Source organism: Nyctereutes procyonoides, unplaced genomic scaffold (genome assembly GCF_905146905.1).
Source record: "Nyctereutes procyonoides isolate TBG_1078 unplaced genomic scaffold, NYPRO_anot_genome, whole genome shotgun sequence".
NCBI lineage: Eukaryota > Metazoa > Chordata > Mammalia > Carnivora > Canidae > Nyctereutes > Nyctereutes procyonoides.
Window position 1 is genome coordinate 75,807,551 of NW_026575146.1, and position 27,965 is coordinate 75,835,515.

General features: G+C 50.9%; 1 protein-coding gene across 1 annotated transcript; it reads left to right on the forward strand.

Annotated features, from left to right (window-relative positions):
* Positions 1-27,225, forward strand: NOVA2 (NOVA alternative splicing regulator 2). Its single transcript, XM_055309397.1, has 4 exons — positions 1-242; positions 9,283-9,426; positions 14,616-14,782; positions 24,093-27,225. The coding sequence occupies exons 1-4, from the start codon at positions 158-160 to the stop codon at positions 25,173-25,175; spliced, it is 1,479 nt and encodes a 492-aa protein (XP_055165372.1). The 5' UTR covers positions 1-157; the 3' UTR covers positions 25,176-27,225.
* The last annotated feature ends 740 nt before the right edge of the window (positions 27,226-27,965 follow it).

Consider the following 27,965-nt stretch of genomic DNA (forward strand, 5'->3'; position numbering starts at 1 on the left):
CTTCACGGCCTCCGCGGCCCCGCAGCCGCCGCCGCCCCCGCCGCCGCCGCCGCCGCAACCCCAGCCTCCCCAGCAGCCGTCGCCGCCGCCACAGCAGCCGCCGCCGCCGCCGCCGCAGCCGCCGCAGCAGCAGCAGCCGCCGCCCCAGGCCCCCCCCATGGAGCCCGAGGCCCCGGATTCCCGCAAGAGGCCCCTCGAAACGCCCCCCGAGGTGGTCTGCACCAAGCGCAGCAACACGGGAGGTGAGAAAGGGTTGCGGCTCGGTGTAGGGGAGCGGGCAGGGGGCCTCGCCTTTCTCCATCCTCCTCCCCCCGCCGTGGCAGGTGCAAGGGCTCTGGGGCGGGGAAGGGCGCCCCTCCCTAGACCGGGGAGCTGAGAGGGGCGTTGGGGAGGGGGCCGGACCCCCTCCCCCTCTCGCCGCTGCCCGGGGCTGGGAGCTTTGTCTGCGATGAGAGGGGGTGGGGGGGAGGGGGTGGTAAGTGTCCTTGGGGGGCGCAAAAGGATGGGGGGCGTGGGTCCCTCTGGGACGGGCGTCTCTGTGTCCTTGAGGGGTGTGTGATGTGACCCTTTCGGGGCAGGGGTGTTCCCGAGCTGGCGTGTCCTGGCGGGGGGGAGGGGAAGGAGTAGAGGAGGCCTGTGGACCCGGAGCTTCCCAGCCTCCCTCCTTGGGGATGTCCTGAGCAAGGGTTGTCCCAGAGGGAGGCACGAGTGGGCCATGGGCGAGAATTGTGCGTGGGGACAAGCTGGGTGGGTGTGTTGGGTGAGATGGAGGAATGGGTGGGTGTGTAAAGCCAGGTGGAAGAATGTGTGGCTGGGACAGGTGTGTGTGTGTGTGTGTGTGTGTTTGTGTGTATTTGCGCGCGTGGGCCCTGTAAGGCCTGGGTGTGTGACATTAGGGATCATGGATATGACAGGAAAGAAGGTGTGTGTGTGTGTGTGTGTGTGTGTGTGTGTGTGTAAGAGACAGGGTGAGATGAGAGGCTGGGCTCTGTGTTTGAGACCCTCAAAGGGGTATGTGTGGCAAGGGAAAGTGTGTGCATGTCACCCTAGAGGGGGCTGTGGCGGTGTGACACATGAGTGAGAGGGTGTGTGTGACATGCAAGGGGGTGTGTGGGGGAAGCTGAATGGGCCGGCTCTGGGTGTGAGCCATGAGAGGCTGTGTGGATCAAAGAAGGCAGTTCAGTGTGTGTGACACAGGCGTGTTTGGGGTGGGGTGAGACCAGAAGAAGCTGGTGAGGGTATGTGACAAGGAAAGGGTGTGGGTGTGACTCCAAAGAGGCCGTGGCTGGGTGTGACACATGGAGGTGTGCAACAGTGACATCAGAGGGGGTGTGTACGACAAGGGAAGGTGAGTGTATGATGGGGAGAGGTTAGGGCTCTGTGGGTGAACTGCACGAGGGTGTGTAACAAGGAGAAGGAAGGATGGTGCCCGTGTGACAGGGAAGAGAGAATGTGTGTATATGACACCCAAGGGGTATGAAAAGGGAAGGGGTGTGTGTGCATGTGTGTATATATATCTATAACAAGGGGAGGGTGTGTGAGTGAAATGGTTGAGTATGTAACACTAGAGATGTGGGAGTGATTCTGTGTGTGTGAGAGAGACAAGGGACTGATTCTGTGTGTGTGTGCGTGTGTGTGAGGTCTGAGTGTTTGACAACACAGAAGGTGTGCGCGTAGGAGACAGGAGGGCCCCTCACTGTGTGTGTGACCCGAGGAGGTATGTGTACCAAAGAATAAAAGACGAGCTGGGAACTCTAGTGGGTGTCTCTCGGGCCAGGGACTCAGGAAGGAGGTAGGGATTCTCGGAGACTCAAAACTCAGCCTATTAACTCCCTGGATGGAGGGAGACCCCATAGCAGACAAGCCCCTCCCTGCGGTCACCTTGGCCAAAATCTGCTTCCTCTGGCCTTTTCCTCCGGATGGGAGAAGGATGGCCTGGGCCAGAGTGCACGCTCCGGTCTCCACCAGGCCCTGTAGTGGGTGGGGTGGGGACCTCTCACCTCCTCCGCTCAATGGAACACAAGCCAAGTCTCTTTCCTCCACGCCAGCAGCCCCCCACACTCCTGTCCAGGTGGGACCGGAATTGGGGACCCCCTGGCTGCCTGAGAGGGGGTGTCCAGCAGAAATTGAAGGAAAAGGAAGTTGGGGGAGGGGTGGGAGGGAGTTTCCTGTCCTTCTTCCTGCCCCCCCCAACCCCCAGCACACACATGAATATGTCCCAGCCACTTCCTTCCTTCTTCCTGCCCCACTGCCATTCCCAGTCCTGGAGAGAGTCGGGGACCCAGGCGGTCTTTGAGCCTGACCTGACAGCCCAGCCCTGCCCCTGCTTGGGGGGAGGAAGGTGTCTCATCCTTCTTTTTAAGGGGCTGAGATGCCCCAAATCTGACTGCTCTGAGCAGCACAACCTAACAATAGCGATGCTGCCAAGGACGGTCAGGCCCGAGTCCTCGGCACCTACTCCAAGTGAGGCTCTGAGATATGGGTTATTTCCTAATACGGTCCTCTGGGGGAGATGATTTGAGCTGCTTTTTCACAAGAGGAAACCAGGCTCAGGGAAATAAAGCCACTTGCCCAAAGTCACACAGCTCATAAGTTGGTGGAACGGGGATCTGTTCAACCCTGGTTCCAGAGCTCATGTGCTTAACCACTGTGCTTTCTGCCTCCCTCGGCAGCGGGGAAAGTAGGATGAGCCCACAGGGACCCTCTCCTGCAAGCTCTTCCACCTCTCCTCTGGGTGACCTGTGGAGAAACTGAGGCCTGCAGAGGCAAAGGGATGGTCCTCCATTTACAGAAACACTCAAGAGGCAGCATTGGGCAAAGATCCAGGACTCTCATCTCAAAATTGAGGGCTCTTTGCAATAACACTGTCGTGACTGGGGGATGCTGGGTCAACCTCACCCCCTTCCTGAGCCTCAAGAGTCACCATCTGTCAGGTGGGGAAATCTCAATAACCACAACGATAGTAGTAATAACCACTACCGATATCATTGCTCACTGCTTTATAAGCAGTATTTCATGTAATTCTCCCAACACTCTATGATGTAATAATCAACAATAATAAATTATAATACTGGCTAATATCTCTGGCCTGTGGCGCGCCAGGAAGTATTATGGAAAATGCTTGGCACAGACCAATCATTGAATCCGTACAATTCTTTTATGTTACCCTTCTTAACAGATGACAGACTGACGCACAGAGAAGTTAAATAACTTGCCCCAGGTGGGTCAGCAAATAAGAGGCAGAGCTGGGATTTGAACCCCGGGAGGCTGGCTCATGATGTGGGTAGACACTGTGGTGAACCCCATTTTGGGGTGAGGAAGCTGAGGCTCAGGGGGTGGAGGGAGTCTTCTAGGGTGTCACAGCAGGTCGTGGCAGACAGGGCAGATTGAGCTCTTGCCTGCAGCACCAGCCTGCCACTCCTGGCCATTCTTGGGCGGCTGATAGAGGAGATAGGGGTCATTCCAACTGATGTCCAGGCACTGTGGCCAACAGACACCATTGGGAGGGAGACAAGGCACCAAAGCACAGGAGGATTTGGGTAAAAGAGGTTGAATGGAAACTCAGGTTAGGAACTTATCAGAGAGATAACTAGTCTGGCTGTAGGACAGTAACAAAGGATGTCCCCCCACCTCCCTTGAATACAAGTGAAACTCTTAAGGTGCCACTAGTATGGCATACTCCTGACTGGCATACTCCCACCTCTGTCACCCCCATGTGTACAGAAACCACAACTTCCCTCCCCACGTACACACACACATGCGCACCAGTCACACCCCAACTAGCTACCAGCTGCCAATCCTCACTCCCACTATCCTCGCTGCTTAACATAAAGACAGTGTCGCAGGGGTTAAGAGCCTGAGAGTGAGATCTTCTAGGGTTTATCTCCTCCCTGCCGTGCTCATGGTGTGGGACCCTGGGCCACCTTATTTCACTGCTCCAAGCCTCAGTCTCCTCATCTGCAAAATGGGAGCCGTGAGATCTGCTACTTACCACGCCAGACTGCTATGTAGGGTTAAATGAGACTTTATATGTGAGGCTGTCACACTCACACATATGCGTATCAGTACACAAGAGCTGTCATTACATTGTTATCCATCCCATGGAGAATGCCACCAGGGGCCTGTCACACCATCCAGCAGTGCTTCCCGCCCCCCCCCCCCCGAGGAAATCCTACCCAGCCACCTTTCTCTCACTCAGAGACAGTGTCACAGCTCAAAGACGGTGTCACACTTTCGACATGCCGTCCCCTGGAAGCACGTTGTACTGCATTTCTCACACCAGACCGCTTTGCACACCTGCCGTCCCCACCCTCTTGAGCGGTACTGCTCCCGCCACACTCCACCAGGTCTTGTCTTCCACCGACAACATCCCCATACACTCCCGCGACAACGTCAACATCACACCCCAGCTGCCTCACACCTCTGTGGAACACACCGACACTTCCGGTCCCAACCCGCAAATCAGAGCGGGTCCCACGAACAGACACCCCAACTTTGGTTCCCCCTAGACCTCCTGACACCGAAGTCACCTCTACAACACATACCACACCCCTTCTGCTCTACCTTTGTCATGAATGACCTCCCCCACCTTTATTTTTTTAATGTTTTTTTAAAAGATATTATTTATTCATTCATGAGAGACACACAGAGAGAGGCAAAGACATAGGCAGAGGGAGAAGCAGGTTCCCTGTGGTGAACTTGATGGGGGACTCGATCCCAGGACCCCGGGATCATGAGCTGAGTCGAAGGCAGATGCACAACCACTGAGCTACCCAGATGCCACCCCCACTTAAAGCTGCCTTTTAGTGTCAACTCTCTGATCAAAAGTGCCACTCTTACCACGGCACCCCAAATCTCTTGGGTAAGTCCACATTATTTCAGGGGACAGGGGTATTGGATGCCTTTTGGAAACTCCAGAAGCATTGCTGAAGAAGGTAGGCACAAAAGGGAGGGTAAGACTAGAAGAAGGAGTGTTTGACATTGTAGCAGGACGAAAACCATCTGGAAAGCAGAAGTGGGCATCTCTAGTTCTCTGTCATGGTCGTGGGTAAAGGGAGCTTCCTGAACCCAGAGGGAAAAGCTAGGCGGGGGGTGGAGGTAGGTGGGTGCAGAGTTCTGGCATTTAGATTCTACTTCAGTAGAAGGAAGAACTTTTTCACAGGCAGAGCCTTGGTTGCTCAAACTGGCTGGGAGTGTGTGAGGTCTGGGGGAGCTCTGGGTTCGGTTCAGGGTATGTGTCTCCCCTTGCTGCCACGCAGGCTGGGAAAAGAGAGGCCTGGCTTTTTCCTGGGGGAGGTGGGACTCACACAGGGATGGGTGAGTGAGGGTTAAAAGCAGGCGGAGGGGAGTGCTTCCCAAATGGGAAAGACGTGAAGAGGATTCTAAAGAGGGTCAGAGCAGTTTGTTGGCCACAGTTGGGGGGACTTGTGCCCTGAGTTCTGAGCTTGTGCAGGTGGGAGGTCCCACCTAGTCGTTCTCTGTGGGAGGCTGGCCTCAGGTTGAGGCTCCCAATTTACACTAGTCTGATACAGGGATCTTTGAGCACCCATAGGTGGCTTAAGCAGTCCCTGGACAAACTTTTTTTTTTAAAACCATGGTATGTTTATATCATATGTCCTGGAGGGGAAAACATAACGAGCCTTCAAACTCTGATTATTAGCAGTGGGTTTTAAGTGTCCTCTTTAAATAGATGCATTTAAATTTTATTTTATTTTATTTTTTGGATGCATTTAAATTTTAAAAGCGAGTGGGCTTGAAGGAATGGACTGTCTCGCTCCCTGCTGTGTCATCAGCACCTAAAACAAAGCCTGGCAGAGAATGGGTGCTCAGGAAGGGTTTGCTGGAGGATGGGAGGGAAGGGGGAGAGAAGGAAGGAAACTGTACCGAGGGCATACATCAAGGGTAAAGGCAAGAGGTGGCATGAGAAGGAAGGTAGTCAGAGAGATGCTGGGCGTCCAGAGAAAAGAAGGGGGAGCAGGGTCTCGCTTCCATCAGTGAGAGCTCATTCCTCTTCCAAGAAGCAGAGAAAGGCCAGGGACATCCCTTAGGGTGCATGTGATGAAGGAAGTGGGGGTCTCCCCTTCTTCTCTCATCGCCCAACAAAAACCTCAGACCTTAGAGGCTCGTCTCCCCACTTGTAGAGCACATACCCTGGGCCAGACACTGTGACAAGAACTTTGCTTGTGTTCCTGACGTCAGTGATAATCACACTGATGGTGGAGGTAATGACATCTAGTGTTCCTCAAGTGCCTCCATGTGCCTGAGACCATCCCGAGTACTTTACGGTTTATCATTTAATTAATTATGGAGCGCGTTTTACAGATGAGAATACTGAGGCCCAACGAGGTGAGGTGGTTTGCCCAAGGCCAGGCGGCCCATCCTGGCAAAATTCACACTCAGTTTATGGCTGTTTCTGCTGTTTCATATGGGGATTCCTGGGGAAGGCTAAGACGGAGAGCACAGGAAATGGGGTAGGGAGGCATACCCAGTTTTCTTCAGAGTAGATGAATATCTTCTACATTCAAGGAGGAAGTTGGGGAAGAGACCTTGGCTGGAGAGAAGATAGGGAATGAAGTCAAAGAAGGAAAAAGAGGATGGAGTCCTTGTGAGAACACCCTCCTCCTCTTTCTGAGCCTTTCAGGGATAGAGGACTGGTCCTCCACCTCTGTGACAGGTTTAGGGGCCGGAGCAGGCAAGAGGCTGCCTCTGTGAGCCCAGGGAAGAAAGTGAATTCAGGGGGCTCAGGATGATTGATGGGAAGGCCCTCTGGGGGGCTAATTACCTAATAGGTTTAATGGTCTGATGAGGCAAGTTTAAGAGGATTGCCTTGGGCTCAGGGCATCCCCTTCATTCTGGACCCCCCTCGCCATACCAGCGAAGCCCCGTCCAGCCCCTCGCCCCCATACCCCCACCTTAACACACCAGGGAGTCCAGAACCTTCAATCCTAAGGGATCAGGAAGAGATGGGCAGGGCTCCTGGCCCCCCTGCCCTGCCCCCACTTTCACCAGAACAGTTTCTCTTTTATCTGCTCTGTGTGGTGGAGTTTCATGTGAGACATTGAAAATAGGTTTCCTTTGCTTAAAAGAAAAAAAAAAATTTAAACCACTGGGGGATGGTTTAAGACCTTAAGCTTTGGTAGCAGAATGGCCTGGCTCCTCCCTTCTTTTCCCCAGTGTTTTTATTGCATGCCCACTATGTGCTGGGACATGGCATGAGTCCCTGGGACACAAAGGTGAGCTCCAGGGGACGTCTGATATGTTGCTCTGAAGGCATGAAATGAACGGGAGGGGATCTATCTCCTCCTCAGAGTTCAAGGAAAGCTTCCAAGAAGAAGCAACATTCGAGTGGGGACCTGAAGGACAAGAGGAATTCACTGGGGGAGGACAGTTCCAAGTAAAAAGAATGTGCAAAGGCCCTGAGGTGGATGGGAGGAGGGAACACTTAACAAAGAGGAAGTATGTCTGATGCTTATAGAAGAAGATGAGGACCTGAAGCTGGAAAGAACTGCAGGGCCAAATCATAGAGGCTCTTATACGGAGAAGATTCCACAATTTCTACCCTCTGAGCAGTTGGGGACAACAGTTGGGTTAGAAGGTTGGGCATGTAGGGATCCCTGGGTGGCGCAGCGGTTTGGCGCCTGCCTTTGGCCCAGGGCGCGATCCTGGAGACCCGGGATCGAATCCCACGTCGGGCTCCCGGTGCATGGAGCCTGCTTCTCCCTCTGCCTGTGTCTCTGCCTCTCTCTCTCTCTCTCTCTGTGACTATCATAAATAAAAAAAAAAAAATTAAAAAAAAAAGAAGGTTAGGCATGTGCCTTGAGTGCATTGACAAAGCATTTTACACATGACCAAGAAAATTAGTCCCTAACAGAGAATGGCCACAGTCCCAAAAGTGACCACTGGCACCACCTCACCACCCCTGGGTCTTGGGGACTGTCCTTGACTACATTGGTCTTCAGCCACCAACATCGGAAGGTGTTAAGCAAGTGAGGGCCAAGAATGAAGCAGAACTGCATTGGGATCTCATGCCAGGGACTTTCTTGGTGCCCTTGAGCAATTGACCTTGGGCTGGTGCCTTCACGGACTCTGTGCCTCAGTTTCCTCCCACGTAAAAATGGGGCTTGTTATACCCACCTCATTGGTGGGTAGGGAATGGTTGAGGTCAAGCTTGCAAAGCACTCAGCACAGTACAGGGTCCATACTGAGTGTTGAGAACATCTCTGGATATTCTCCTCCGGATCCCTCCTCCCCCACCCACCCCTAGATGGCTCCACCAGTTAGACTGCCACCACCTCCTACCTTGTGGGCATCAGTGGGATCTTCTGGAAACCTAAGTCAGATCCCATCTCTCCACTGCTCAGGGCCCTCCCATGGTTCCCATTTCACTCAGAGTAAAACCAAAGACCTCACTATGGCCCACAAACCTCAACACTCAACCACTGCCACCACCTCTCTCAGCCCTCATCCCCTTCCACTCTCCACCTGTCATCTTCAGCCCTAGCTACACTGGCTACCTCACTTTTTCTTGGACACCTCTGGCCCAGTCCCACCCCAGGGCCTTTGCACTTGCTCTTCCACAGAGCCTCATGGTTCCATTCCCACCTCCACAGCCTGGACAACAATCAGTCATGAGGGTCCAGAGCCGGGAATCTAAAGCCAGGTTACAAAGTACTTCTTTCATAGCATCAGTGGGAAAAGTAAAAGAACTGATATTTGTATAGTACTTGAAACAGAGTCTAGTGTATACTAGGTTCTGTAGAAGTGTTTGTTAAACAAAGAATACCACATTCTTGGGGAGGGCTTTCCTGGCCACCGGATCTGACACTGCCGCCTCTACAAGCCCCCGTCCCTTCTCCTGTCCCTTTTTGTTTTTGTGGAGCTTAACCGCCATCCAACATAAAACATACTGTCTGTCTCCCCCCTCTAGAAGAATGTAGCTGTGTGAGCTCTTGGCTGAATCACTGAAACTCTCTTGGCCTTATTTGCCTCATTTGCCTGCAAAATCAGGGAGTTTGTCTGTTTTCCTCATGGCTGTTTCACTAAAACAGTGCCAAGCGTGTGGCAGCAGGTGCTCAGCAACTATTCGTGGAATGAATTAATGAATGAATGAATGAACGAGTGAATGAATGAAGATCATTAGTTGTATTATCTTCCCTACTGCTATTCTCATGGTCATTGCTCCTATATGTTCCTGTGACGCCACTGGTTTCCTAGGCCCACACCAGGCTGAAGGTGGAGACCCACCCCCTGACTGCCCTCCCCCCTCCCCCTGTGCCCCTGCAGAGGAAGGCGAATACTTCCTGAAGGTGCTGATCCCCAGCTACGCGGCAGGCTCCATCATTGGCAAGGGCGGGCAGACCATCGTGCAGCTGCAGAAGGAGACAGGAGCCACCATCAAGCTCTCTAAGTCCAAAGACTTCTATCCGGGTGAGCCCTGGCCCAGGACTCTGCCCTTGGCCTCCTGTCCCTCCCACCTGGGCCGTGGATAAGGGGGAAGGGCTGCCCTTTGGGCAGTCGTGGTGATGGGGGGGCCTCCCCTCCTTCTAAGGGGACAGAGCTGCCCTCAGCCCCAGAGGCCGGGCCTGAGCAGATGGGGGTGGGGGCAGGGCCAGACAATGGGCCTGCTGCATATTCATGAGCTCATTTGCATGATGTGCTGGCAGATGTGCCCCTTCCCACACACCTGCCCCTTTGGGTCAGTTGGAGTTGCTGGAGGGGGGCGGGCAGGGAGGCAGGTGTCAGGGCGTCCCTTGGGGTTGGGGGGACAGCCAGCCGTGTTGCACATTCCCCACACACACGCACTTCTTCCTCCCCAGCTCTTTCCCTTTGGATTTCTGTTACCCCATCTTGCCCAGTTTGAGGCTCCCTGGTTTTCTCGGTGTCGTTCTTCCTATGTCTCTCTCATTCTGTTTCTGACTTTCCCAGCTCTTGCTCCCTGAGTCTCCATTCCCATCCGCCTCTCTCTGGCTCCTCCTGTTCTTCTTTTTGCTTCTGTCTCTGATTCTGTTTGGATATACTCCCCACCTCTCGCTCCCATCGTTCTGTCTTGTCCATCTCTACTTTTCCACCTCTCTCCCTCCTTCTCCTCCCCGCCCCCTGCTTCTTGTCTTCCCACGCCTCGCCCCATATTTTCCTTACCCCTCACCTCTTATAATCTCATGCTTTTCTTTCTCTGGTCAGTCAACCAATATTGAGTAACACCCCCTCAACCATCTGCTGGATCGCCCCTTATTTCTTCCTGCCTTGACTCACCCATCCCTTCCTTCATGCTTCCTTCCCAGTCTCAGGCCCCATGAGCCTTTTCTTTCCTTTCTCCAAACCCAGCCCCTCTTCTGCCTCCCCTCTAGCTCTCACTTTCTCTCCCCACAACCATAACATCTCCAAGTCCCCTCCATTCCCTCTATTGCCCCTTGCATATCTGTCACCCCTCCATGACTCCCTCCCAAGACCAATGCCTGAGCTTCAACATCTAGAGATGTCCTCCAGGGAGGGCCCCCAGAATTGCACCTTTGGTCCAGAGCTGATTCTAGTTCATCCTTAATCCCCTTGGATTTTTTAGGTCAAATACCAGAGCTAGAGTCCAGGGTCAGAACACATTCATATTCTCTCTCTCTCTCTCTCTACCCCTCCTCCCTTCACCCGCCCTGCCTCCCATCTCACTAAGCAGCTTTGGCAAGAGGTTTAGAGAACTGTCCAGGGAACCAGGCACCCCACCCAACCCCCCTTTTCTCTTCCATCCTGGCCCAGTTTCACCCACATGCCCCCTTCGGCCACAGATATGGATAAGACCTCTGCTTGGGGGCATTTATCTGAGGATACTTGGTTCCTTATCCCTGGATCACATTCTGTGACATGAGACACATCATCTCCTCCCAACTCAGTGACACACCCCAAAGGCCAGGCAGCTGAGAACCCCAGAGAATGGGACAGTCAATGGCTTTCTTGGGCCAAATACTATTCAAACAAGCAACGTGATCCAGCATCTCTCCCCAACACCAGGACATGCATCCACCTCCACCCCCAATTGCTGACATGGAATTTCCAGATCATATGGCTTGTGCCGGCTCCTGACTCAAAGATGCAGGACACGGCCCCCTGTGTCCTAGTCCTGCCCCCTAGGACTTCCTAGGACCCACAGGAACATAAGAAATGAAGAAATGTTTCAAGAAATGCTTGAAACAAAGAGTGTATTTCCCTCTACTCCTGGCTAACACCCTTTCATTCATTCATTCAAGCTACATTCTCTGAGCACCTCTTCTATGGACAGAGATGAGGACATAGCAGTGACTGAACTATCCCCCCCCCTTTTCCCTCCCAGATCTCACAGCCCAGTAGGGAAGACAGACTGAACACCAGCAATGACCTAGTGTGGTCAGGGCTAGGACGGGAAGCCCAGAGGATGGTGGCAGCCCAGATGGGGCACCTGACCCAGTCTAGAAAGGTGAGGGAGGGCTTCCTGGAGGAGGGGCCCAGAACAATAAGTAAGAGCGAACTAGATAAAAGCAGGGAAGCGTACTCTAGGAAGATGAAGTAGCATGTTCAAAGGCTGGTGGGGTAGTTTATTCATTGTGACTGAAGCATACAGAACAGATGAGAAATGACAATGGCGAAACACACAGACAGATGGACACACACGCACCCACACACACTGCATTTGTGTCTACTACATGAAACAAAAACCTACCTGACCCTTAACCCCAAGGGAGGGGCAAAGCACAAAGGGTGTCCCCTCCTTGGTACAGGAAACTCCAAGCCCCAGACTCTATCCTTCCAGATCATGCATGGAGATCCCATGGAGATCTCAGAAACTGAGACCCAGAAAGAAGCAGGTATCTGCCCAAAGTCACACAGACTTCCGTACATCCACCCAGACACCTTAGTGATTCTAAAACGCCTTCTGATTTTGAGCATTTGCCTGAAGCTGTCCCCAGAAGAAAAACACAGATACACATACTTTTTTTTCAATGTATTGATTTCTAACGATATTGCCGTAAAGTACAAAATCTTAAGTGATTACTTAATAAATCCATGTATATTCTTTTTTACTATCAAAAATACAGTAGCAAAAAGTGGAGTTGTCTTATGCCTTCCTCCCAACATACACACAAACACACACACACTCCAGCCACCCCAAATTTAGCCCAGGGTGAGCTCTGTGTTTAAAAGTCCAAACTCTGAAGCCAGACACCTGCGTTCAAAACCCTGAACTTTCACTATTGGCTGAGTGAACTTGGACAAATCCCAAACCTTCTCTGTGCCTCAGTGTCTTTAGCAGTAAATCAAGAATAGTAATATTGCCTACCTCATACATTAAGTGCACAAATATATACAAAGTGCTTAGAATATTGCCTAACACTTGGTATTTTGTAAGCACCAGCTATCATTATTGGACATTCTTTTGAGGGTTAACTGAGCCCCTGAAAGCCCTTGGGGAGCCCACTTAAGAACTACAAAGGGTGGGAAGTCACAGACTCCCTGAGCTGGAAGGGAGCCTCGCAGAAATGGGAGTGCAGAGCCACTTCAGCCAGGCTCTCCCTAGGGCCTCCCTGCCCCCCCACCCCGAGTTCCCACCCTGACCCACACCCTTTCCTATTTACACCCAGACGGAGGCAGCCTGCACGCTGACTCACCCTTGGCTCAGACCAGTCCATTGTTCTGGGGTTGGGGGGAATAAGTGAGGAACAGCAGCCCAGAGGAGATGGGGGATGTCAACTTACACTAGTGACCCAAGACAGTGACACCCAGGCACATGGTGAGACTGGCATGCCAGGCTGAGAGATGGCAAGTGAGAGGTTAGACTGGTAGCAACAACATGCTGTATTAGAACACCCACAGGAGACTGGACCTTCACCCCCAAATGTCCCAGATGCTCAGGCACATGGAGCCTGGCACACACTCAAGAGCCAGGGAGCTAAGTGGTCCTGTAGGCAGAGTCCCACCCAGAGAGAGACAGACACTCACTCCACACACCAAACATGCCCAGCTCACCCAGGCATGCACACTGTCACACCTGCTGGTCACGATAGAGCCGTCTTTGTACAGCTAAAATGCACACACACAGGCACACACACACACAGGCACACACATACATACACACATCAGTCATCCGGTCTTACATGCTGACACTTGAGTCTGCCTGTCTATCTCTCTCTGTCTTTCTCACATTGACACATACCAGTCATACAGTCTTGTCCATCTGTCTCCTGTACACAGGTTTATGCACATATACACATGTACCACACACCAGTCATTCCAAAGAGTCTTTTGAACACCTAAAGGTGTCTGGTTGTCTGGTTGTCTCTTTCCTGACAACACTCACACTGACATCCAGTCTCAAAGTGATATACATTCATCATACAGCCTCAGTGCTGCTTCATGAGATTCTTTGTTTCTTTCTTTTAAACTCTCCTGTACAAGCAGCTCAGTCTGGCAAATAGTATCCATAACCTTGGAGATCACAGTGACACCCAGAGTCTTTCCCATACGCAAGAGTGCACTGGATTCACCATGTCACACGGTTGATATCTCAAGCTCTCCCACTCTTTCTCTTATACACATACACAAATAAGGATAATTTAGCTAGTCCTGCCCAGGTATACACATGCATGTACGCACATGCATGCGCGCACACACACACACACACACACACACACACACCACTCACCCAAACAGTCTCACAGATACATTCGTACTGGTCAGAGTGTTGCCCAGAGTCCCTGTCCCACACACATATATCCCAACACCATCCAGAGTTGGCTTCTCTTCTGCCTCCCTACCTCAAGTATACACACACACACACACACACACACACACACACACAGTAAGGATGCCTAGGTTAGAACCGCAGCCAAAATCTAGACAATCTCCAGCAAAGGCATCCACCCCACCCTCCTTTCCCCATCCCTGAGTCCCTACCCTTCCTACCCACAGTAGAGTTGCCTCTGCTCTCTCCTGTCCACACCCTTGCCCTCCCCTCCCCTTCCCCCCTCCATCTGGTGGGTCCAGGCGGGCACTCTGGCCTCTCTTCTGTCTCCCCCATCCCCCAGCCCTTCCCCATCCTCTCCAAAAGCCCAGAGGCCTTCGCTGCAGGCTTTCAGGGGTTGCCACAGCAACGAGGCTTCGTCCCTCATCCCCCTGGGGGTGGGCTGAGGACCCGGCCAGCCAGACCGATAAGGGGGTTCCAGTTACTGTGGCAACGGTTGCAGGCCTGAGCTCTCGGCTTCTAGGGTTGGGGGGGGGGAGTGAGTGAATGGTTGCCAGAGCAACCGGGAGCCGGCATGGACTGGGAAGAGGCAGCTGAGCCCTGTCTCCCCTGCCCAGAGCTGCTGTGGGCATCGTAAAGCACTTAAGCATCATTCTTACATCCCCTGGGGTTGTTTTGAGGGAGGGACATGAAGTGCAGATTATAAAACAGGCATTCCACTCACTTTCCCAGCTACCCATCATGGCCTGGAAGCCCATGCCAGTTTCCCTGGGCTTACCATGTGACCTGGGCCAGTCAGGTCCACTTTCTGGTCTGGAACTAGGTTTTCTCTTTTCATTAAATGGGGCCTGTCTCCCAGGAATCTTCCCATTCCTGTTTGATGAGGGTGCCCTCTCTCTCCCTTGCTCAACAGGAACCACAGAACGAGTATGCCTGGTACAGGGCACAGCAGAGGCCTTGAATGCTGTGCACAGCTTTATTGCTGAGAAGGTCCGAGAAATCCCACAAGCAATGACCAAGCCTGAGGTGGTCAACATCCTTCAACCCCAAACCACGATGAACCCTGACAGAGCCAAGCAGGTCAGCAGGGGCAAAGACTGGGTTTCTGTAAAACCGGTGAGGTTCAGAAGACACTTCTCCCATATCACTAGATTACTGTGGGAGTTGAATAAGATAACGCTGATAGGACGTTTGTCGATCAAATACATGGTAGTAGTCAGTCGAATTATTAGGGAGTCACCCTAGGGACCCAAACCTCTTGGAGTGGGCTTGATTCAGAGAGAGAGTGAAAGTCTGGGAGATTTTGTCCCGGACCTGACCTCCCCCACCCCCAGTTCCTCCTTCCTGGGGTTCTCTAGACCCTCTCCTTCCTTCCACCTCATCCCATTGTCTCCCAGAGCAACCTGCCTCCCACTTCCTGTTCTCACCGGAAGTGACTTCAATGACAGCCCATCCACTTCCAGAAGAGTTGAGAAATGGCCTCAGACTCCCTCTCTCCATTAATTTTTATAGGGAGTAGCCGCTATTTTGGAGAAATGATGTTTTGCTAGCGAGAGAGGGGGCTGGTCCCTCTCCTACACAGCCCTCTCTAGGAGGGATGGAAGGAGGAGGGGAAGGCAGCGCCTCTTGGTTGCCTCAGTTACAGGGAAGCGGTGGCGTAGGGGCATGGCAGGGAGCGGACCAATCAGAACCCTGGCCTCTCTGGTTGCCATGACCACGGTGCTCACCGGGCAGGTGGGCTTGCTGCAAAGCCCCTGGCAGCGTGGCCCGGAATGGGTAGGAGGTGGAGGGCAGAGGAACTGCGCACACTCCCTGTTTTCTCTCCCCTACCCCACTCCCATGTACTTGCACACACGATAAGAGGGACCAGAGCCCCTGGCAGGAGGACAGGCCACCAGTGAGGCTTCCTTAACGTCTGTCTGGGAGCAAAGACTAGAGAGAGAGAGAGACCCTTGGTAAAAGGAATCTGGAATTCTTGGGGATTCTTACTACCCTGAGATGGGAGAAACCACAGGCCAGAGTTCCTCCAGGTTCCTGGGGAAAGGTGGGCGGAAAGCCCTGGAAGAATGCTGCCAAGCGGATCGATCATTCCCAAAAAGACTTCGGGCTTGGAGCTTGGAGCGCGGCTGCTGTCCTTGGTGCTGAAGTGGCTGTGCCAGGTCTCTCCCGAATCCCTTCCCACCAGCAGGCCACAGTTTACACACTTCACAGGGTGGCCAGGATATTGCCTCTTCCCTCCGCCTTGGTCGCGGCTACAAAGGGCTCAGAGTTCATGAAGAGTTTGCACATGTTGCAGGGAAAATGGGGTCAGCACCATCTGCGCCTCATACTTCCACCCAACCCCCTAATCCACAGGAACTCTGAGATAGTGGAATTGAAACATTTTAGAACCAGGATTTTATCTCTCCTTATTTATTACTTAGGGGGCTCTAAAGAATGAAAGAGATAATGGCTGAAGGCTCAGGCTCTGGAGTAAGATGTTGAGTTGAATCTTATTCTCATAACTTCTTACCTGTGCGACCTTGGACAAGTGACTTGATTTCTCCATGCCTCATTATTCTCATCTGCAGAATGAGATTCATTATGGTACCTAGCGAAGGGCAGTGATCAACGTTCACTGATGTTTGAAAAGCACTTAGCATGTATGCCTAGTACATAGAAAGTTCTCAAAAAAATGTTAGTGGCTGATATTATTCTGGGATTTTTAAGTCAGAGGACAGGTGTCTTTTTCTACATTGGACTTGCTGTGTTACTCTGGGTTCCTTTCTCTCCTGTAAGCCTCAGTTTCCTTTCTTTACAGTGTGGAAGCTGGGCCAAATCAGGGATTATAAATTGAAATGCCTCCGAGATTCAGCAAGGGAACATAAAGAATTGAGGACTCTGGCCTCATCAGAGAGATATAATGCCATCCCTAAAGGGGGCAGCTGCTACTCAACTCGACTCAATTCTTGCCCTTTGGGAATGTGGACAAAGTGTTGCCACATCTTACAAATTTTTCAGAAGAAGCCAGAAATATTTGAAATAAGCTGATTTTTTTTAAAGGTTGGCTCAGTCTTAAAAACACTATGTGGCTGTGGGCTGCCTATGGGCTGACTGTGGGCTGCCTATGGGCTGACTGTGGGCTGCCTGTGGCCTGAGGACCACCAGTTTGCCACCTCTGGGCTAAACCAGTGGTTCTCAGCCCTGACTGGTATCTGAATCATCTAGGTAGCTTAGAATGCAGATTCCTGAATCCCAGCCCAGAGCCACTGAATCAGAATTTCTGGGGTGAAATCTTGGGAATCTGAACACAGATTCTGGACTGCGATCAAATCCTGGCTTTATTACTTAATATCTGTATGACCTTGAGCAAGTTACTCAACCTCTCTTGCCTTTGTTTTCCAAGCCATAAAATGTGATAATAATAGCGCCTGGCTATTCTTGTAGGGTTCTTGTAGAGATTAAGTAAGTGACTATTTGAAAGCATTTACAAAAGTGTCTGGCAAATGGAAGCACTGTTAGCTGTATAATTATTGTTATACTAGCACTATTTGAATGTCTCTTCAGACTTCCCTATCATGGGGACAGATGTTCTCTGAGGCCTTTCTGGCCCTGAAACTCATACAGTTCTATGGCTCTGTGATTTCAAGATTCTCAATGTACATTAATCTAACACTGTACTGTTCTGATATCCTGGCACTCCAGGATTCTATGAAACTCCACCTGCGATCTCTCTAAGATACTGTGGTTCTACCACCCGGGCCTATCACGAAGACAGTTAACCATTTTCTGAGGGCTTCCCCTGTGCCAGGCACATTGAGTATTCCCAATAGCTGTATGGAGTAGCTGTGGTTACATCGTGTTGGAGGAGAGGAAACGAGGCACAGAAAGGTGAAGGCATTTGCTCTTACCATTCCTTGGTGAATGGTTACTTCATCCTTTTTCCCTCTGAAATGCTGTATCATACTAAATACCTCTTGACTCTTAGGTCTGGTTTTGTGCATTCTGTTCTATCCTCTTGTCAGACTTTTCTCTGGTGATTTTTTTTAAAATATAAATCAAGATATAATTAATGTACTTTACAGTTCACCATTTTAAAGTATACCATTTAGGGTGTTTAGTATATTCACAAAGTTGTGCATTGATCACCTACTGTAATTCCAAAACGTTTTCACCACTCCAAAAAGAAGCCCCATACCCTTTGGCAGTCACTGTCAATTCTCCCAGCTTCCCCTCCCTGTCCCTTCCAACCACTAACCTACTTTTGGTGTTTATGGATTTGCCTATTCTGGATGTTTTATATAAATCAAATGACATAATACATGGCCTTCTGTGTCTGGCTTCTTTCCCTTAGCATATTGTTTTCAAGATTAATTATTGTAACAGATGTCAAAACGTCATTCCTTTTTATGGCCAAATAATATTCCACTGTATGGATATATCACATTTTGTCTCTCAGCTGATAGTCATTTGGATTGTTTCTACTTTTTAGCTATTATGAAGAATGCTGCTATAAACATGTGTGTGTATGGTTTTGAGTTCTTTGGAGTATATACCTATGGATGGAATTGGGTCAGATAATACATCTAACTTCTTGAAGAACTATCAGACTATTTTGCAAAACGACCATACCACAGATGTGAGATTTAAATCCAGGTCTTCCCACAAGGGTAACAATGACAACAACCATTTCTTAAGTATCTACTATGAGCACATATTACCTGCACACTCACATGGCACCCTATGCTTAGCACATAGTAGGTACTCAGCAAATGTTGCTTGTTTGAATAAATGGATGATGATATGCCCATAAGGGCTAAGCAGAAATATAACTAAGGGTCAGTAGCCCTTGAATCAAGCTCATCATTTCGTGAATGATCTCAGTTAGGCTTCATAATAATTCTGTGGAGGACAAATAAATGTCCCTATTTTATAGATGATAAAAGGCAGACGCTCAAAAAGGTTAGGTCCCTTGTCCAGCATTAGTGGTGGAGCCAGGATTTCAAACCTGAACAAGTGCTTCCAGAGTCCAAGGTGGTTTTTCGGGGATATATGTGCACAAACTGCAAACCATTGGTCTGGCTACTACACAGTAGTTCATAGACCTTTTGAAGAGGTAGCCAATATTTAAAAACTAGGGTGCTTCCCATTTTACAAGTCAGAATGTCCAATTAATCTACAAAACTCAGATCAGGCTGTTTGTGTACCCAAATGCACAGCACCCTACCTCCCTGCCTACACATACATATACACACCACCACCAACAAAACCAGATGAGAAACACCTGGTCATCTCCATCCAGTCCCATTCCTGCTTGGTCCTGTAGGCACATCCCACTGTTCCTTCTTTCATCCATCCATTCATTCACATACTCTTTGCTGAATGCATACCAGGCATTCCCCTAGGCACCAAGAACCCAGTTGTAAACAATACAGACAAAAATCTCTGTCCTTGTGGATCTTACATTCTTTCCTGGGGAGATCGAAAACAAGCAAGTGAATAAGTAAATGTCAGAGAGTGAAAAGTGCTATGAAGAAAAATAAAGCAGGAAAAGAGAGAAAAAGAGTCCTGGGACATTTTTTTCTCCTAACTTTTTATTTTGAAAATGTTTAAGAATAATACAATGAACTCCTTATACACCACACTTAGATTCACCAATCATTAACATTTGCTGTATCTCTTTACACACGCGCGCTGGTTGGCTTTATTTGTTTGTTTGTTGGGTTGTCTGTTTCTTTGTTTTTGCTGATCCATTTGAAAATAAGTATAAATCTCATGACTCTTCACCCTAAGTTCTGCAGCATGCATCTCCCAAGACTAAGGACGTGTCCTATGTTGTTATGCTACTGTTATCACACCTACAAAAATTAACACCAGTTCCATGCTATTAGTTAATAAAAAGTTCATATTCACATTGTCCCAAAGTATCTCTTATATCTAGAAAGTATTTCTTTATCCAAGATTCAGTCAATATTCATGCATTGCATTGGGTTGTTATACCTCATTAGTCTCTTTTAATCTAGGATAGTCTACTATGTATATTTTTTAAGATTTTATTTTCTCTTTTTAAGATTTTATTTCTTTATTCGTGAGAGAGACACTGAGAGAGAGGCAGAGACATAGGCAGAGGGAGAGGCAGGCTCCCCACAAGGAGCCTGATATGGGATTCGATCCCAGGACTCCGGGATTACTAGCTGAGCCAAAGGCAGGTGCTCGACCACTGAGCCACCCAGGCACCCCAAGATTTTATTTTCTTAAAGTAATCTCTACACCCAATATGGGGCTTGTACTTACAACCCTGAGATCAAATCACACACCCCACTGATTGAGCCAGCCAGGCACCCCATCTACTATATATATAAATTTTTTTAAGATTTTATTTATTTATTCCTTAGACACACACACACACACACACACACACACACACAGAGGCAGAGACACAGGCAGAGGGAGAAGCAGGCTCCATGCAGGGAGCCTGATGCAAGACTGGATCCTGGGACTCCAGGATCACGCCCTGGACCGAAGGCAGGTGCTAAACTGCTGAGCCACCCAGGGATCCCAACTATATATTTTGAAGGTAGAGGTAACAGAATTTCTGATTGGATGTTTAGTGGAAGGGAAAGAGAGGACTCCTAAGTCTTGAGCCTGAGAAGTGAAAAGATGCATATTCCACGTACTGAAATGAGGAAGACCATGGTAGAAACACATTTGAGCAGATGAGTTCCACTTTGGATTTTAAGTTTGAAGTGTCCATTCTACATCATTTTGGAGATGTGAGGTTAGAGGTTGGATGCAAGTGTGGAGGTGTCTGTGCTAGGGATATAAAATAAGCAAATAAACAAGCTTTGATCATTGGGGTGGTAAGGCCTCTGAGGAGGTGCATTTGTGCAAGGACCTGAATGATGAGAGAGGTGAGCCTCCTTTTCTGGGACAGAGGATTCTAAACAAGGGAATAGCAGGTGCAAAGGCCCTGAGTCTGGATCAAGCTTGTAACTTGGAGGAACAGCAGGGAGTCTACTATGCCTGCCACAGAGTCAGCAAGAAGGATGGGGAGAGGGGGGGGAGAGGAAAGAACTGAAGTCAGATCAAGAAAAAACAGAGCAAGCAGATCAGTGGTTCTCAGCCTTGTCAAACTTGATGTCCTCTTTCCCCTACAAATATTTTCCCAGTCTGCTCATCTCTGAAATTATACACACACACGCATACTTATTTCAGTTCATGAAAAATGCATTTAATGTAGATATCTAACCTATCTAAATCTATAAGATTTTTAACAGTTTTATTGAGATATTAATTCACATACATACAATTCACCCATTGAAAGCATGCAGTTCAAAGTTTCTATAATATTCAGAATTGTGCATCCATCCCCACAATCAATTTTAGAACGTTTCATTTCCTCAGAAAGAAATCTTGATCCCCTTAGCTATCACTCCTCAATCCCCACAGCTCAGCACCACCCCCCAGCCCTAAGCCACCACTAATCTAATTTCTGTCTCTATAGATTTCCCTGTTCTGAACATCCATATAAATGGAATCATACAATATGTGGTCTTTTGTGTCTGGCTTCATTCACACAGCGTGTTTTCTAGGTTCATCTATGTTGTAGCCTGGATCAGTACTTTGTTCATTTAAATTGATTGCCAAGGAATATTCCGCTTGTACGCATGTACATTTTCTTTATCCCGTAAGACTTTTACATAAAGGAGAAATGAAAGGAAGGTGATTTGTTATAAGACGAGATGAATTTTAATATGTAAATGTTCAGCCAATTGTGTAGAAGTAATGAAATAGCTGCTATTTCATTACACCTAGCATTGCTTGAGTAGGAGAGACATTGACAAACACAGTGATCCAGGGTGTCATATCAGAGTCGTAAATAAGACACGTGGCATTACTACTGTTGTCATGGTTTTTTAAATAATGAACATTAAAATGGATAAAATCTTAAAAATAATAATTTATACTATTAAAAATATTTATTTATTCATGAGAGACACAAAGAGAGAGAGAGGCAGAGACACAAGCAGAGGAGAACCAGGCTCCCTGCGGGGAACCCAATGCGGGACTCAATCACAGGACCTGGGGATCATGCCCTGAGCGAAGGCAGACACTCAACCACTGAGCCACCCAGGTGCCCCTTCCTGGGCTCTGAGATTTATAAATAGATTTTTCACCAACATGAATGTCCAGGGAGTCATTTAAAAGTCAAACGGTACCTGGATGGTTTGTTGCTTCATGGTTGTGAAGAACTGACTCCCACCTTGTGGGGTGCAAATATCTAAGGCCCTGCCCACCACATGCCCATATCTGCCACTAGTCATCGTCTTGACAACCAAAACTGCTCCCTCAAATTTCCCAAACACCCCTGGGGTCTGGCTCAGAGGCAAAAAGGAGAGGCAGGGGTGAGAGCCTAAGGGGGTGGAACCCACAGGTCTGAGAGGACATAGGAGGAGGAATTTATGTGTCTAAGTGCTCTTAGATATGTGAAAGGAGACTTTTGGTTTTGAAATCTAACCACCCCCCATCCCCCGCACCCAGAATTAAGATTGATGGGATTTGCAGCAGCAAAGGATGGGCCTTTCTGTCCCACGCAAGAAGGGGACCACTGTATTTAAGTGCCCAATTGTCTCCCTGCTGCCCTAGATATAGGGTTTCTTTATCTTCATTTTACAGATAGGACAACTGTATTTAGATTGCTAGGGCAGCCATAACAAAGTAATGCAGACGAGGTGGCTTAAGTAACAGAAATTCATTTTCTCACAGTTCCTGAGGCTAGAAGTCTGAGATCTGGGACAGTGTTGGTTTCTTCCGAGACTTCTCTCCTGGGCTTGGAGATGGTTGTCCTCTCTGTTCTCACACCGTCTTTCCTCTGTGTGTGCCTATGTCCTAATCTTTTCTTCTTATGAGAACACCAGTCATATTGGATCGGGGCCCACCCCAATAACCTCACTTAACTTTAATTGCCTCTCTAAAGACCCTCTCTCCAAATACAGATATATCCAGAGGTACTGAGGGGTTAGGACTTCAACCTCTGGGAACACCTAGTTGGCTCAGCGGTTGAGCATTTGCCTTTGACTCAGAGCATGATCCCAGACTCCTGGGATTAAGAGTCCACATGGGGCTCCCCACGGTGGGGGAGGGGCCTGCTTCTCCCTCTGCCTGTGTCTCTGCCTCTCTCTCTCTCATGAATAAATAAATAATATCTTAAAAAAAAAAAAGGGGGATCCCTGGGTGGCGCAGCGGTTTGGCGCCTGCCTTTGGCCCAGGGCGCGATCCTGGAGACCCAGGATCGAATCCCACATCGGGCTCCCGGTGCATGGAGCCTGCTTCTCCCTCTGCCTGTGTCTTTGCCTCTCTCTCTCTGTGACTATCATAAATAAATAAAAAAAAAATTTAAAAAAAAAAAAAAAAAAAAAAAAAAAAGGACTTCAACATCCGAATGGGGAGGGCAACAATTTGGCCCATAACAAAAGTGAGGTGACTTTGCCATAGGGTAGGTAACAGGACAGAACAGGAATCCAGGAGTCTGGATTTCAGCCCCTCCACAACCTGGGTAGTCTTGGGGCGAGTCCCTTCATCTCATGGACCTCAGGTGGCTTATCTGTAAAGTTAGACTTTTTTTTTTCTTAATTTTTATTTACTTAGGATAGTCACAGAGAGAGAGAGAGAGGCAGAGACACAGGCAGAGCGAGAAGCAGGCTCCATGCACCGGGAGCCCGCTGTGGGATTCGATCCCGGGTCTCCAGGATCGCGCCCTGGGCCAAAGGCAGGCGCCAAACCGCTGCGCCACCCAGGGATCCCTAAAGTTAGACTTAATGACTGCTTCTCTGGGGCTGGGAGTCAGAGTGTTTAAAGATCTAGAAGGTGGGGGGATCCCTGGGTGGCTCAGCGGTTTAGCGCCTGCCTTTGACCCATGGCATGATCCTGGGGTCCCGGGATCGAGTCCTGCGTTGGGCTCCTGGCATGGAGCCTGCTTCTCTGCCTGTGACTCTGCCTCTCTGTTTCTCTCTCTAGGTCTATCATGAATAAATAAATAAAATCTTTTAAAAAATAAAAAAAATAAAGGTCTAGAAAGCGTAAGCACCAGTGCAAGCTGGGAGCACCCACTGTCCTGGAGGGCAGGGGAGGTCCCAGGAGTCCCAGAGGCATGGGACAGGGTGGCTGAGAGTCTACTGAGAGGACTTGGAGTACTAGCTCTTTTTTTTTTTTTCTTTTTAACCAACCAAAGTGGATGTATTTCACTATTTTTTAACAAGCAGTAGGACCATACCAGTGCATATCAGGGGGCACAGCAGGCCTGATTTGGGACGCATTTGGGAGGGGGGCGGGTTAGGAAAACAAGCTCTAGCCTACTGTTGCTGTTCTCCACCCTCCATCCTAAAGACCCTCCCTCTCGCTCCACACGCAGGCCAAGCTGATCGTCCCCAACAGCACCGCGGGCCTGATCATCGGCAAGGGGGGCGCCACAGTGAAAGCCGTGATGGAACAGTCGGGTGCCTGGGTGCAGCTGTCGCAGAAGCCAGAGGGTATCAACCTTCAGGAGCGAGTGGTGACCGTCAGCGGCGAACCGGAGCAGGTGCACAAGGCCGTGAGCGCCATCGTGCAGAAGGTACAGGAAGACCCCCAGAGCAGCAGCTGCCTCAACATCAGCTACGCCAACGTGGCTGGCCCCGTGGCCAACTCCAACCCCACCGGCTCACCGTACGCCAGCCCCGCCGACGTGCTGCCCGCCGCCGCCGCCGCCTCGGCCGCCGCCGCCTCCGGCCTGCTGGGCCCCGCGGGGCTGGCGGGCGTGGGCGCCTTCCCCGCCGCCCTGCCGGCCTTCTCGGGCACCGACCTGCTGGCCATCAGCACGGCGCTTAACACGCTGGCCAGTTACGGCTACAACACCAACTCCCTCGGCCTGGGCCTCAACTCGGCCGCGGCCTCCGGGGTCCTGGCCGCCGTGGCCGCTGGTGCCAACCCCGCCGCCGCCGCCGCCGCCAACCTCCTGGCGTCCTACGCGGGGGAGGCCGGGGCCGGGCCCGCCGGAGGGGCCGCCCCGCCGCCGCCGCCGCCCCCCGGGGCCCTGGGCTCCTTCGCCTTGGCCGCCGCCGCCAACGGCTACCTCGGGGCCGGGGCGGGCGGCGGGGCGGGCGGCGGGGGTGGCCCGCTGGTGGCCGCCGCAGCCGCAGCCGGGGCGGCGGGGGGCTTCCTGACGGCGGAGAAGCTGGCCGCCGAGAGTGCCAAGGAGCTGGTGGAGATTGCGGTGCCTGAGAACCTGGTGGGGGCCATCCTGGGCAAAGGGGGCAAGACGTTGGTGGAGTACCAGGAGCTGACAGGCGCCCGCATCCAGATCTCCAAGAAGGGAGAGTTCCTGCCGGGCACGCGGAACCGGCGGGTCACCATCACGGGCAGCCCTGCGGCCACGCAAGCCGCTCAATACCTCATCAGCCAGCGGGTCACCTACGAGCAGGGAGTGAGGGCCTCAAACCCCCAGAAAGTGGGATGAGGCCTGTGGTGTGTGCTCCCACCCTCCTCCTGCCCCTCCTCCTCCTCTTCCTTCTCCTCCCCTCCCCCGCCCCCCCAACCCCAACTCCTGACCTCAGCTGGGGTGTCCTGCTCCTCCTCGTGGGATGGGGCTGGGTAGGCCTGACTGCACCCCCCCTTCTGGTAGTCATAGGCAGGATTGAGTGATGGCTGGGGATGGGGCCCAGAAGCTCCCTCCCCAGCTCTGAACTGACTCCTTCTTCTTCCTCCCTATGCTTGACTGGGGCCTGACCCTCCTCTCCCAGGGCCCGGGTCTGTGTGATATCTGTATATATTGCATTTTGTTGATTTTAATAGAAAACAAAGCGTTATTTTCTCTTTCTTTCCCTCCTTTTTTTTTTCTTTTTTCTTTTTTTTTTCCTTTCCTTATTATTTTTTCTTTTTTTCTTTTCCCCATTTTTTTTTTTTGGTAAGGATTCCCCCCCCCCCTTTGTAAGTTTTAATTTCCATATGGGAGGAGGGGAGGGAGCCTCTGGGCCACCTAGAATGAGGGGCCTCCCCTAAACAACACCCCACCTCTTCTGCTTTCAGTTCCAGATCTGGGAGAAGGGATGGGAGTAGAGGTAGCAGAGGAGTCTGAGCTGAAATGGGGTATTTGGAGCAGGGACCCCAGAGTTTCCAGATTTGCTCAGCGACTCTACCCCTTTTGGAGTTGCCTCTCCGAGGTGGGGCTGATCACTGTTTTGTTGTCAGGTCATATGGGGTGAGGGTGTGCAGTGCTGCTGGGAATGAGGCCAGCTCTGGGATTGGTCCAGTCCTGTGGGCAAGACTCTTGTGAGAAGCCAGAACAACTTCCTGTGGCATCTTCTATGGTTTTACCTAGAGTAATGGGAGTGAAGGTCCCTGTTGGGATGTCACAGTGTCAAGTACTTTTCTGGGGTGCCACTGGCACTCCTTACGATGTCACAGGAAATAGTTCCCCAGAGGTCACTTCCTGTGATGATAGGACAGACAGGTACTTCCTATGATGTCTCAATGGGCCTTCCTCGAAGGTTATTTCAACGACATCATGGGGGCATGTACTTCCTGTGGTATCTCCAGGTTATTTCCTGTGACATCATTGGGATGGAGCATGCACTTCCTGAATTGGGCCATGGCCAGTCACTGACTCTCTTCTTCACCCGCACCCCTCTCTGGTGGGTCTTGGCCTGGAGGGTCTGCCTAGGAAGAGAATAAGGGGTGGGACTTGGAATCATATCTGGAGGACTCTAAGGAAAAAGACCCAATATTGTCAGGGTCATCTCTATCCAAATACACCAAGTCTGTGAACTCACCTGGCAGGGAGGGGTGGGAGACGGAGCTAGTGAAAACTGTTAAGACCCCCATTCCCACCCCCGCCTTTCGTGTGCATGCTTGTGTCTGCGTGGCTTTGTTCCATTGAGTCTGGTGAGCCAAATGTGTGGTGGCTCTGTTAGGCCACCATGACCCAGTGTAGAGTTCAGTGAGCCACACGGTAGGGTCCCTTGAGCTGGAATGCTTCGTGTGGTCTGATAGATTAGATTGGCTTGTGGTTTCTAGCAAGCTGGAGTACTTTGATAGTATCCGAGGGATCAGAATGTTTTGGTGCTCTTGCCATGGGCCCTGAGGAGCTAGAATGTTCTAGCAATGGAGTCTGCCAAGCCAGGCAGCCCTGAGAGTTGGTTTGGGAGTGGCTCCCTGAGCACTGTGGCTGTGGTCAGCTCTAAGACCTTGTTGGCAGGCTGAGATTTCAGGGCCTGACAACCCTATGGACTTAGAATAGCTGAGACCCACCTCTACCCTCATCCATCTCCCCCTCCCCCTTGGAGACCACCTCCACTTCCTCCAACCCAAAGCAGGGCCCCCAGTGCCCTGGTTCCATCATCAGCATCTCTGGGGGAGGGGCACCCCCATGCCCACCCTCTCCCCCGTTTGTCCCCCTCCTAGGTCTTCCAGACCCTTCTCTACTCCATGGCTTTGGGGGAATCAGGCCTCCTCGTCTCTCTCCCACAAAGGGAGAGAAGAAAAGCCAGAGACAATTCCTACCCCTAAAGCCTGGGAGACCCCTGCCCCTCGCTAGAGAGCCACCCCCAAATCAAAATGTGAAAATCCCTAGAAAGCAATAGCCTTCAAGGTACCTTGCACTGAATTTCCCACCCCGGCCCTTCCACCCGATGGGAGGCTGTAGCTTGGGCACTAGGGTGACTTTTTCCATGCCCTCTTCATCTCCAGGGTGGAGGGCAGGCCCCATTTTCCCATCCCCCACTTCCCATCGCTGCTGCCCCCACCCCTAATCTCCAGATTGAACCCAGATGGAGATTCGAGTGCCAAAACAATTCTTGATGTAACTTTGTACATATCTTCTGCAAGGGGTAGGGAGAGGTGGCCCTATGGGCCACTGCTCCCCTCTGCCTCTCAAAAGACCCTATGGTATTTCACAGTATCTCCACCCACAGTGGGTATTGCAGTGTCTAGCTGGGATATCCCCCCTATAGCCCCACCCCCCCCCAGGCCCCTATGAGGAGGGGAAGGAGCCAGGGAGAGGTAAAACATGGTCTGGGAGTGGGGAGGTGGGATTTGAAAGTGCTCATTTGCATATCATTTGCATCCTCTGCTGCCCTGGTTTGTCAGATGCTTTCTATAGCCCCTTTTGCAGGAGGCTGGGTCCCAAGCAGTGGGACCCAGTACTCTTCTCACACAGACACGTCTCTGGAGGCTGGGCCTCCCGGAAAAGTGTTCCCTTGGGGTATCTGTGTGACAACCCCCTCCCTACTCACATTTCTCGGGGACCCCC